Below are 13,926 nucleotides of genomic sequence, written 5' to 3' on the forward strand. Positions count from 1 at the left end.
ACTTTGAGAGCCTCTTGAATTCTGTCTACCTATGAAACTGAACTGGGTGACATCTGCACTCCAGATGCAGGAGTGAGAATTCAAAAGGGTGATACTCACAAACGTTTGCACTTTCTAAAAGTATGGGCATGAATAATGAAAAATGGTAACAGTGTGAGTATCTGTTCTTGCTTTAGTAGCCTTTCAGGTACAGTGAGTAATTTTCATGGCTACCCAAAATAAAAAGACATATATTAGTATATGTGGATTTAGGAGAAACTTCATATGAACACGCCACCATTTTAAGCATAAATGAAACACTGAGCTTTAACATATTAAAACAATAAATGACCATGTTTGACAAACTTTGAAGGGTAAAGAAGATGTTATGTGGAAGTAAATAAACACCAAATCACCTTTATCAGGAGGAGCAGCAAATAGACTCTCAGGATGGAATAAGACATACTTATCACTCCTCATTTTTTTCTAATGCAGCTACCTAAAATTAAATTATAGAATCCGGCTGTTTATCAGATACAAACAGATTCTGTGATTACAGCTAATTCCTGTAGTTACTGTGTTCCAATGCTTAGTCTTTGCATATAAACTTGAAACCTTGAGTGTATAGTACAACAGCCGCTTGTTTCAATGTCACATGAAAATCAAAGTGAATGACCACTCAGAATATCCAGTCACTTTTTCCAGTGAAATAGTGGCTCATGGACTGCAACATTACCCACGTTGTCATTTACAAAAATGCATTTTAAAAAAGCCTGTGATTTATGGATGCAGTTTTTATCCCTCTACAGGTTAAAGCACAGACAGTTTGAATTGTGGGTTGAAAATACTGTGAAACTTGACATGTAGTTGAACTTTGTTCAGTTTTATGGTGTCACCGGGCCACTTTATGAAATGAAGCCACCCACCAGTCATTGATGGAGTCTACACTTCATTGACTATTTCATGTTTAATTTTTTTTCCTAATGGGTAAATTTTTATGGCTTCTTTCAGGTTTGTTTTAAGGTCTAATTTTGCTTAATGAATGAAAGCCATTTGCCTCTTAAACTTGCCAGCCATGTACACCCACATGTACTTTTAGAGTGTGATAACTACCAAAAGGCTCTATTTAAATTGTGTAGCCATTTTTATTCTACAAAATGGTATTGTACAGCTCATTGTAGGAAAATATTTCTATTTGCTTAGATAATAACAATTTCAAATAACATTTTAATGTCTTTCTTACTGGTCTGTATCCTTTGGTAGATAAATTTTTATCAGGCTATTTGGTCTTACTACCTTCTTGTAAATGAATTAACTGTTACTCTTGGGCACTCTTTCTTACAATAATTACTTTTCGTAATTTCAGGAATTTTTGAATTCACATAACCAGATATGTTAAGTTGATTATTCTGGGTTTACACTTCTAATAAGATAGGTGCTCACATGTGGCACTTTGGCCTCAGGACTAGAGATTTCTTGTGTATGTCCCTTAGACAGGCTGAGCATTTCTATGGTTATTTTTCTTTTGAAGAAGTCAGAGTATTTGTAAAATGTAGTGGGAGGGATAAAAGTTCATGAAAGAGCCTAAACTGTATTCTAGATGTTTCCATCTCACCACCACCCCCAGCTTCTTTTACACCAAGCAGAAAGAACGCTTTCTGATGAATCTCTACATAGTTAGTGTATTACTCAGAATTCTCTAGAGAAACAGAACTAGTAAGGTGTGTGTGTGTGTGTGTGTGTGTGTGTACTCATCCTCAGATCTTCAGGGTGAGTGAGCAAGCTGGAGACCTAGGAAAGACTATGGTGTAGTTTTAGTCCAAAGGCCAGCAAGCTTGAGACCCAGGAAAAGCCAGTGTCCCAGCTCAAAGTCAGCCTGGCAGGAGGAGTTCTCTTTTGGTCAGGGGATGGTCAGCCTTTTTGCTCTATTCAAGCCTTCAACTGATTGGATGAAGCCCACCCAAAGTAGGGAGGACAATCTGCTTTACTCAGTCTATAGATTTAAATGTTAATCTCATCCAAAACAACCTTATAGAAACACCGGCAATCACATTGGACCAAATATCTGACACCCTGTGGTCTAGCTAAGTTGACACGTAAAATTAACCATCACAGTAAGAGATGCCATATGAAGATACATTTCAAATCTCTCTCTATCCTTGAGGAAGACATAACCAAACTAGGGTTACAGATCTCAACCGTATATGGTTAGAAGACTCAACAGTGACTCATTTATGTATTGCACGTATCCATTTTAACTGGGGCAGAGCTCAGCATTCTACTTTGGGGTTAGCTTATATTTTGACTTTATCTCGAATTTCAGGAAAATCTAAGAATTACAGTCTTCAAGCAAATCTTTCATTCAGTTAACAGGCCTACATGGAACACTTTCTATGGACAAAGGACTGTGGTGGGACAAGACGATAAACAAGACAAGTCTCTGTAACTCACAGACTCAGAGCAAAGTTTTCCCCATGTTGGAATTCCCCCCCTTGAATACATCATCATCAGGCTTTGAAACTACTTTTAAATAGAGGCTTTAAGTAGATGCTAAACTTTTTCCTCTTTGAACTAGGTTCTGTTTTGGTAGTCTTAAACCTAACTTTATCTTTCAGCAGTAGAAACTGTTTACAGCTCTGTACGGAGAATCCCAGTATTAATTAGGGAGATTCAGTTAGAGCAGGTGGATGGCTGGAGTAAGGAAAAGGGCCGGATGCCAGTTTGCTTACTTGGTTTCCCTGTTGCCCAGCACCGTCCCTGTCCTTCTAGCCATGACAGCCCCAGGGGTGTAAGTAATGAAGTTTAAAAAACGTTTACCTAGTTAATAATCTTTCCAGTGTTTCATGCATTATATGTGAAAGCAGCTTTGGCTATTTCCTTTTCAGTTTCTCTGTGACTCATTTTGTGTTCAGTTATTTCTTTTTACTCTTCAAGAGTCATTTGGGTTTTTTTTTTTTTTTGGTCTCATTTTCTCTTCATGTTATTTAATAGTCTGTGTTTCAAACATGTTATACTTAGTAGTGTGTTTCACGTTATGGAAGGTTCAGAGGGTCATAATAACCTCCAGGAACTTGCAATTTTCCTAAAGAGAAAAAGCATGTATTTTTGAAATATTTAAACAAGGTAAGATGAAACAAACCATATAGGCAAAAAGTATACCAGAGATCTGTATGAATATTTCATCAAGTTTCAAGAATGTCAGTCTTTACAGTTGAAATGTCAAGAACCATAGAGCATTAGGTATTTCTCAAGTAGGCCTTAGCAATCACCTGTCTCCTTTGGAGACATATTTTATATGATTTGCCTTTTATTTTTGTAGGTAGCAAAGTGAAAGTGGATGGATGGCAGTAAGTGCCAAGAGAACTTTAATGTGTAAGCGGCCCAAGCTTATTAGTATTTGAATATTCAGTCTTTTCTTTTCAACTTCCTGTGCCTACCTATTGGAGTCTTGGAGAATTGGAAAGAATTAGAAACAAGCTAGAAAATTTGTTTTAAAAATAGAACTTTAGTGAGAGTAAGGTAGGGAATTCATAAGAGATTGTGTGTGTTTAGCAGGGCAGTGGATTTTCCAGAAAGAAATATTCATTGTCATTGTTGTAAGGTAGCAATTAAAGGAGACAGCTTTTGAAAGCACAAGGTGTTACTGTGAGTAAAATGATAATGTTAATAGATAGCGGAGTGTTTTAAAAAATATATTTTTTAATGGATTAAAAATGCATTTACACAGCTTATCACTTTTTCCATTCACACCAAAGGTTTAGTAAAGATGTGTAACTGTTTAATTATAATGTTGATGCCAGATTTCTGTTTAGATGAAGGTGGCAACATGCAGACTGGACCACAGGGGCCATTATCTGTGAGTCTCAGAATACTAGACACCACTCTGCACTTGAACATATTTTAGAGATTATTTATTACTGCATACCTAGTAGCCATGCCATTTGAACTGAAAGATACAGAAGTAAAAAAATCTCAACTTACAACTTACCCTTTGTTCAGGTTTAATGTTAAAAGTACATGAGAGTTTATAAATGTGATTCTAGAAGTCAATAGCTCCAGGTTCTACACCCCTTCACTCCATATATGTTCATTGAGTACCTTCATAAACAAGGCACTGTGTTTATTGTTTGGAATTTTGTTAATTTGTTTTGTATTTCTTTGTTCGTACAGTGGAGAATCTTATGGGGTGAGAAAAGAGTTGGTATAGAATTATAGTCTAAAAGGCTTATGTTTTTCTAGTGACTCTGAGATTAACAAGCAGCTTTATTTAGATGCCTCCATCTGTGAAGCAAGAGGTTTCAAATTGTTTCCTAAATTTCCTTCCAGCCATGACATTCTGTGAGTTTGTAGCTGTTGTTTTCTTTTACTATATCAAAAAGGATATGTTAATTCTGATATCCTAAAACTTGGGTCATTTAAAGGGATATTTTGCAAATGAAAGAGGTGCTGATAATTACAATGGAGTAACAGGTGTAAACTGGCACATATGGTTGCTCCACCTCTAACATATGTTGGTTCAATGACAAATAATGGAGGAAATCAGGAATATAGCACATACATATACATACACAAAAAGGACCTTCTTCATCTATGTACATAAATAATTGCTGTGATTTGAACTATATTTCTGATGCATATACCATTCAGACTTTATGTATATAAAAGTCATATATATGTCATAAATATGTATGAAAGTCATATATATCATATTTATCAAAAATATAGTATATATATATGTGTATATATATATATAACCATTACTGGAGAAGCAGAGTGTGTCAAATAGAGCCCAAGGAAGAGGAACATTTCCAAAGTTCCTAACTGTGTTGCCAGCCCTTGGGTACATGAGATTGAACAATGGGTGTGAACGTATCCATGGTGAGAAATAATGCTGCCCTGTGGAGGCTTCAGCAACTTCAGGTAGGATTGTTTCAGTGCAGACCTTTAGGGTTCTGAAATGTACTGGTGGCTCCTGCATCATCCCAGTGTGATACTGGGCCCTAGTTAGAGACTAAACCCCTGATGATTTAGACACAGAATGACTCTGGGCCTAGAGCTGCCCATTGTGAACTGGGTACTACTGTGATCCCATTGTATGATGTAGGAGTAATGTATTGTGTGGTGGGAGTGATACATTCGGAACTGGGCTTAAGCAGATCCAGGAGGTATGAGCATATATCGTAAAGAGCTGTCCCAGAGTCTCATGTCACTGATCTCATGTTAGTACCTCTATCTTATGATGCTTGTCTTGCATTCTGATTAACTCATGGAGGAAGAAAACACTCAAACTCTTAAAAAGATGGGTCAGCCTGATGTGTTAGGTGGACCTTAAGGTCAATAATGAAGAAAATCCATCCAGTGGGGAGATCTGAGAAACAGTATGACTGTTAATCATTTAGAGGGAGAGATGGCCTGAGGTATGGATATATATTAAGTTTAGCAAAGTGAATGGCTTCACGGGCCTGGAAGAAATAAGACTAGAAGATTGGATTCAAGGAGTATGGGCAAGGGTATGTAGATGGGCTTATAGGAGTGAGCACAAGTATGCCTGAGCCATGCCCATCAGAAAGCAAATACTCTTTATGACCAGAGAACATTATCACCTGCCCATGGATTAGCCAGACTCCTTTCTTGGACACTCCAGAGTTTGTGAAACAGACCCATGAAGAGAATGGCCTTGGTGGCAGACACAGGGGTTATACATGGACCTAAAGGCGTGGCCTCCCTCTCCAAGGCTGATATAGCTACTGCCACTGCTAAATGTTAAATGCCAGAAATAGATTGGCAATGGACACGAATATGGTACCATTCCTTGGGGGAGACCCAGCAGCTCTTTGGTGGCAGGTCAATTACGTTGCATCCCTTTGACCTTGGAAAGGGCAGCAGTTTATCCTGGGACATGAAACACAGTCTGAATACGTGTTTCCCTTTTCTGCTCACAGTGCCACTGCTGGCACCCCCATCTGATGGCTTACAGAATGATCTGGTGTCCCACATAACATTGCTCCAACCAAAGGACAAGTGCTACGTAAAATGAGGTGCGACATGAGTTTGTAATCACTGCATGCCCCTCCACCCAAAAGCCACAGACCTGATAGAACAGTGGAATAATATTAACCATGAAAGACTCAGCTAAGGTACCAGCTTGGGTAAAAAAACTTAGGGTTGGGGTACTATCCTCCAGGATGAAGTTTATATGCTAAACCAACAGCTGGTATAGGATGTTGTGCCCGCTATAGCTAAAATAACCACCTCTAGAAGAAAGGGTTAGCCCTTATAATCAATCACAGCGCCCCACTTTTGGGGATCTGCGCTTTCTTTCCCTACAGCCTTAGACTTTGCCAGTTAGAATCCTGGTTCTTGGAGTATGGGGACAGGCGTTCTGTCAGGGGACCCATTAAAAGTCCCACTTAACTGGAAGTTGTGGTTGATTTCATGTGTGATCTGACTACCGTACATTCCTAACTAAGTGGACCAGTAAAGATAGTAAGAGATACTGTGCTCATCACCATGGGGAAATAGGGCTGCTGAGCAAAGAGAAATTTATCTAGAACTCAGAGGTGTTCCATGGCCAGAAGTGCATGGGAAGTTGCCACAACTAAAATTCCATAACAGCAAGGAAACGAAGAGCCTAATGTCTTCAGATTAAGGTCTAGGTGACCTCACAAGGCAGCACTCCAGAAATGCCAGTGGAGTATGAGGCAAATTTGAAATGAGTGGTAGAATGATGAATACCACGAGCTAAGGGCCCCAGAATCAGCTGGAGTATTGACTGTTGTGCTTGGTTCGCTGCTTCTCTTTAAATCTTTGGGAAGTTGCAACTGGCCGTCATTTTGAAGGATTGTACTTGAACTTCCCTCTTGCAGAAGATGAAGAACGTTGTCTTATATGCTATCTGGATTTCATAAATGGATCGGAATTGTGCAAGAAGTTGCCTGTCCTGGGCCCCGTTTTTGTGTTTTCCTATGCCCGCTCACCACCAACACGTCTTCAGGTTTTGACCACCTGCTCAATGGAGAGCCCCTCCTGGGCTCAGTTTATGTGCTTTTCTGTGCTGGCTTAACTGGAATGTGTCTTCAAGTTTTGACCACTTGCTCAATGGAGAACCCCAACTGGTGACACCATTGTCACCTTATCTCCTGATGCCACCAGCTTATCAGTCTCCCTCAAGGTGAAGACCAGCCATCATCATGCACCCAATGCCATCTGCCGTGGAAGTATCCAGAGTGGACTTGGCACCTATATGTTACCAGACCCAGGAAAGTTCTGTCTCCACTGGAATATTGCCCCCCCAGTGGCTGCCTGGAGGAGACAGATTGCATAACTAGAAGTACAGAGGAGCTAAAGTCCCATCAGATGAATCTTTACCAGTGAAATAGAGTGGATGGTAAGGAACTGGCATATAAATGCATTTTCCTCCATCTAACAATCTGTTCCAAGGTGCAGAGATTCCGTATGACTTCTCTGAAGTCATTCCACATGGCCACCTAACCAGCTGTGTTTTCTTGTGAAGTTCTGCCCAGCTTGATAACGAACGACGTTATGCCTGTTTTCGCTTTTTCCCTTCAGCACTTCCCTTCTTACCTCCCTCTGACTGACCTGGGATTGCTTGATCTCAGGCCCTGCCTTCCAGAGAACGTGGATGGAGATATAAAACAAGGCTCTTAGATGCTAAAGTTTTTGTTTACTGAGTGACAAATCAAAATATAATACAAACAGCCCTAGCCTTCCTGATTGAAAAGTTTACTGATTTTCATGCAGCCAATTATCTTCTCTATTTTAATGTATTAATGTAATTAATTTCTTTCATTTTCTAAAAACTTACTTTCTTACTCTGCCCCATTTTGTTTTACACCTTTTTCATTACTCTAGTTTATTATACCTTTATTCTATAGTTCTCCTATATTTGAACTTTTTTTAAAAAAGATTTTTTTGATGTGGACCATTTTTAAAGTCTTTATTGAATTTGTTACAATATTCCTTCTGTTTTATACTTTGGTTTTTTGGCCGCAAGGCATGTGGGATCATAGCTCCCCGACTAGGGATCAAACCCGCACCCCCTGCATTGGAAGGCAAAGTCTTAATCACTGAACCACGAGGGAAGTCCCTGAACTTTTTTAATGCAGAGAAACCTTATGTTGTTTGTCTGTCCCTTTCAGAATGTGTATCTGTTTAATGTCCTCTCTTAGAACAAAAAAGCAGTGAACGCCAGGTTTCGTCTAGTTATTCCTATATGTAAGTTTTGACATATTGGAGGAGTGTAATGAATTTTAAACCCCAGTTTGTAGATTCCTCCCGGCTTCCTTCAAGTCACTCCCTACAGAACGCTAAGATTTTCTGATCACACTTTGTCGGACTCCTCTTGGGCAGGGAGGTGTACTCCACCCCAATATTCCACACCGTAGTCAGGGGCTTCACTCTTACCGTCCCCTCCATCGCCACCTCCCTTATAATTATTATTTCTGATAGGAATTCAGAGACAACATAAATTGTAAACCCATGGTGCGTTTATTAGTGTTAAACAATAATACCTAGTTAAGATTTCTATTATAACCATATATTGAAAGTAAAACCCAAAATCTTACATATTAAGTTGACATATCACATTTGCTCTCTACCTCAGATTTGACCTAATTGTCCAGATTCTTCTAGACTTGATATCTCCAGCTTTTGGAATTATCTGTTTGTTTTGTCCTGAATTTCAATACCCTACCATCTGAGTCCACACAGAGAACTTGACTTCCCCACTCTTCAGCCTTCTCCCCTAACCCCGCTTTGGTCATGAATTTCCTTTACTCCCATTGTCCATTGATTAATTACTTCCATGAATGTTGTCTGATGAAAGTTAATCTGTGGAAAAGTTGAGAATGAGATTAATGTTCACAAAAATTGTGAAGACCTCAAATGGAAGATGCAGCAATACTATATAGCATTCCCATTGAAATCAAACAAAGGCAGCTACAAGCATTTGGAAGCAAGTCACATTTTTGCACACCATCCGTTATTCCTGAATTTAACAGGATGTTAAAGCTTCTACATCTTCTGAATTTATTAGCTTGGTATTTAGCATGTTTCACAGCCAAAATAGCAAAGAAGTTTCATTACTGCTGGTTAAACTGCCTCATGAAAATGTTGTTGGTAAAAGGTTATAGAAATGAATGAGAAATCTAACCAAGAAGCATATTAAACCATTTATCATTATAATTTAAAAAGGCATTCTGATGACTTATATTAACATGGCTAAAGGGTAGAGAATTAAAGTTAATAATTAAAACCTAGATCTTGATTAGCTCTTCTTTTGATAAAGAGGGGACAAAATATAGGCATACAGTATTTACTTAAATTGTCCTTAGGAGAAATTGAGACCAGTAAAATCATACCTGATCATACTATTTATGGGCTTTAGAAAGATTACAGCTATATTATATATAAACTAGATTCCGTGATTAGCTTGTGTTTCCTTCACAGTCAGATAACCCTTTCCAAATTATTTCATGTGGGATCGTCAAAGCCTAGAACTTAGCTATCTCTCTATTGAGGTTTAGTGTTTTGTTTTGTTTTGTTTTAACTGAATGGCCTCTATATATATTAAGGATAATAAGTCTTTGCCATCTTTGTGAAATTTTTATCAATAAATTTAAACCTTTTTTTTTTTGCTCTTTGACATACAGGACTTTTAATGTTTGTATGGCCTAACCTAGTCACTTCTTCCTTTGTGTTAAAATGATTTTTTTTCCTAATAAGCACAGAGCTTTCCTGAAAGGGATGGTGAATCAGTTAGTTTGGCAACCATGATTAAGCATTTTGTGTCTGTGGGTTTAAGATCAAAATAAATATTTTCTCTTCTTTTTCATTGTAACAGAAACCAGGAGCTAAAAGAACTTGGTGAGCTTTCTCCACACTGGGACAATCTACGAAAAAATGTCCTTACTCACTGTGATCAAATGGTGAATATGTACCAAGACATTCTGACAGAACTCAGCAAGGAAACAGGTATGAAATCAATGACTTTACATATTCAAACTGAAATGAATTTCATGTATGTTATGTGAAAACAATAATAAATACTGTTGTTCTGGACATAGAAAAGTCAAGATTTAACAAAAAACAAAAAGCAGAAAACTTTTATTTCCAACTCTACCATCTTGGCATGAAAAACAAAGAAGAAAAAATTGCACTATTTTACCTCATGGTATCATTATAGGGGTAACTGAGAATTTTTTTAAATTAAATTTCTGAGAAGAAAATCCACTCATACAGAATATGTTTTTCTTTCTGAAATTCTTATAACATTTTTCTATGTCAAATATACTTTTCAACACACACACACATACACACACACACACACACAGACACACTATTTATTTACTAATGATGTTTAATTTTTTTTTTCCACCTAGGGTCCTCTTTCAAATCAAGCAGCAGCAAAGGAGAGAAAACATTAGAATTTGTTCCGATAAACCTACATCTGCAAAGAATGCACGTACACAGCCCTCACTTGAAAGGTAGTATATAGTATTCTTTTTCAAATGGGCAAATTATATTAGTGTGTACTTCTTTAAAAGGCTTGACTATTGGCAGAATTAGAAATTTTAGCAGTTATATAAAGGTGAAGATGAAACAATTGAAGCTGATAATGACCCTAGATACTACAAAAGAAACCATTACATTTTCGTTGCTGTGTTTCTGGGCAATGCTTTGTAAATATGCCACCTGAATTGAGTTACAGGTGACTATGCCAAATGAGTATTAGCTTTATTAAGTATTATCAACGATGCCTAATAACTCCCCATTGTGCTACTGTTTGAATTAGAGAAAAAGAAAAACAAGACTCATTCATTTTGTGCCTATCCTGAGAAACCAGAGTCCAAAGATGGACTCATGTGCTATTTCTCCGACTTAGTGGTGGCTATCACCAGAATCACCCACTTCCCTATGAGAAGCGGGTTTATCAGATCGAAGGTGCTACAGTATTTTGATGTACTTGGTTGTGAGAGACATTTTTCAAGAAAATACACATAGATTTTCATAACATACCTGAATAGTTCTAGAGTGAATGATATGGGGTTGAATTCATTGCCACTCAAGTAATTCCTTGCCATTTCTCAGTAAAATATATTTTAAATACTCTTCTCATCTCCCTTTTCTTTAACTTATTGCTGTATCAATTTTGTGCATATTTAGGGTGGCCACCTGCCCTTATTTATCAGCAGAAGTCCCATACTATGCCTGTTTGTCCAGCATCTTTGTTAATGATGCCCTCCACATCCTTTCCATCTCAAAGGTCTCTCTGAATCATAAATGCTATGGTCATCCTATGGGTACTCATCTTCCTAGGAAGCTAAAAGTTACTTTAGATCATCAAATCCTTTATGCTGAGTCTATCAACATATACATACAAACATGCACATACACAGATACATCTAAAGAAGCATTCTAACACCCAATATTGTAGCCATTGTCACGATGAGGCTACAGGTTAGAGGTCAGAGTTTTAAAAAATTAAAATAAAATCTCTGTCTGTTTTAAAATTACCTGAAGTTTTATAATCAGAAAAATTAAATTTTTCAAGTTGGTGCATACTGATTGTGTATACACAACTAGCTAACGTATAAGTTCAAGTGTAGTTAAAATCATTCTGATATATAATTGTATTATCTTCGGTAACCCTTATCAACTATCTGAAATTTTAACTTGCATCCTGTTCACCAAAAATTATGTCAACTGAATTAAAAATGAGATGGATTGGCCTGAGGCTTTCAGGAATTCTTCCCTGAATACTGAGTGTCTGTTAATAGTTTGAACATAACAATATCTAATGGTTTTTAAAAAATCATCAAAACCAAGGTCATAAAGAAGCTGCAACATTCAAAAGCTATCTGACAACCAGCATAACTTTTTTTTCCCTAATGGCCTATATGAAGAGACTTTTATGATATAGTAAAAAAGTTTATATATTTTGGAGGGGAACAGAATTTCAGCTTTACTACTTTATATATGACCTTAAGCCTGTTATTTAATCTTTCTAAGCACTGTCTTTTCCTTCCTGATTAAGTGAACTAGACCACGTAAAACACATAGAATGAACAATAATAGTTTTTATGATACATGTGGCATTTGCTATCACTGGAACAAAACGGATCTGTCAGTTTTATCAGGACTGTTAAAATTGGAGGAAAGTAATCAGTTAAGAGCCTATTAAGAGACGTTGAAATCTTGAACTAAAGAAGTAGCGAGATTTAGAGAAAGGATGATTTAGAGAGGCATTTTAGAAAAATCATCACATGCAAGTACTGTGACTAATCAGGTTACAGCCATGGATGGGTAGCAGTATCATCAAACCAGATAGTTTGTTGAAGCCAAATTGATAGGAATTTATATTTTAAATGTGCATTTAAATATTTGGTGATAATCCTTAAAATACATCCACCACACAAAGAGAAATTATTATCTATGTGGCCTTTTACTTTATACTTATTTCTTGAAAACAAAAGAACCATTTACATTATGCTGTTTTCTCTAAGGTAATTTCTGAAAATAGACTAGAGTGAACTGGGATGATACAAGGCAGTTAGTTTTTGTTGCTCCAGTGTAAAAGGAAGAAACTGGCAACTAAAAGAAAGATATTTAGAAAAGCAAACAAAATTTCTTCTAATTAGTTTAGTGGGATATGTATCAGTTTCCTAGAGCCACCATAACAAAGTATCACCAAGTGGGAGTCATAAACAACAGAAATGCAATGCTTCACAGTCTGGAGGCTAGAAGTCTAAAGATCAAGGTGTTGGCAGAGGAGTGCGTCCTCTGAAACTGACAGGGGATTCCTTCTTGCCTCCTTCCATACCTGGCTTCTTACGGTATTCCTGCAGTCTTTAGTTTTCTTTGGTTTGTTGGTACATCCCACAGATCCTCCGTCTTTGTATGTCGTTCCCCTTTATGCCTTTACACCATCTTCTCTGTGTCTGTTTCTGTGTCCAAAGTTCCCCATTAAGGACATTTTGGATTAGGTCATGTGGGATTAGGACCTGCACTAATGACCTTATTGCAACTTGATTGCATCTGTAAAAACCTTATTTCCAAATAAGGTCATATTCTAAGATATCTTTCTTGAGTGGGGGCACAGTTCAACCCATAATGGGATATATAAAAGAATTTCTTATTTGTGATGACAAATATCAAACAGTAAAGAGAAAAGCAATATTTTGAAGTTACGGAACTAGGGTACAACTCATCAACTAGAGGGTTTTTGACATAGTTTTCAGAAAGACTGATTCCTTTCTTTGAAGACTTAAGGAGTAAATGGGGGAAAGGACTAGAGAGTCTAACGGCCAAGAATTAATTCGAAAGTACTGAATTCTATTACATGCTGGTTTCTTTCCCCAAGGCTACTCATATATATATATGATATGCATGTCCTATGTATAATATTAAATATATGTTTTTAAAATATTTAAGTTTTTAGAAGTTTAAATGTTATTTTAAATTGAAATTCAGTTAAAGTAGGTGTTTACAGACTATATCACCAACTATGTATTATAATAGAAATTAAAATCTTGACTGAATTTGGGGGACTCTACCCCTTACTTTTTTTTTTATTTTGACCAAGTTGATAACCTTTCTGAGCTTTGATTTTCTTTACTTGAAAAATAAAATGGTTAAAAGTTAGATGGTAGTCAATCTGATTTTCTACTTGCTTATATAACATATATTTAGCAGATTAAATGAATCAAGTTAAATGTATTTAAGATCCATGGTTACTGATTTGAATGTTTAGCTGAATTACAGACAACATTCTTCCAGGTAATGATGCAAGTAAGATTGGCCAAGCCTTGGTATTTCACTGGTGAGTTATTTGGATGTAGTCTACATCTATTTTAATTCTTACCATTAGTAAATTTCATCTATCCACATTTGATTAATATGTCTCTTATATTTGGAGAGGTAGCTATG

At 37.0% G+C, this 13,926-nt stretch overlaps 1 protein-coding gene across 12 annotated transcripts in view; it reads left to right on the forward strand.

Moving 5' to 3' along the window:
• INPP4B (inositol polyphosphate-4-phosphatase type II B) overlaps positions 1-13,926 on the forward strand; it is a 721,154-nt gene that overhangs the window by 539,160 nt on the left and 168,068 nt on the right. For all 12 annotated transcript variants that reach the window (XM_060299724.1, XM_060299726.1, XM_060299725.2 and 9 more), the window contains 2 exons: positions 9,842-9,972; positions 10,380-10,484. In XM_060299724.1, coding sequence (XP_060155707.1) covers positions 9,842-9,972; positions 10,380-10,484 — 236 coding nt within the window. The remainder of the gene's footprint in view (positions 1-9,841; positions 9,973-10,379; positions 10,485-13,926) is intronic.

The sequence above is a fragment of the Globicephala melas genome, chromosome 5 (assembly GCF_963455315.2).
Source record: "Globicephala melas chromosome 5, mGloMel1.2, whole genome shotgun sequence".
Taxonomy (NCBI): Eukaryota; Metazoa; Chordata; class Mammalia; order Artiodactyla; family Delphinidae; genus Globicephala; species Globicephala melas.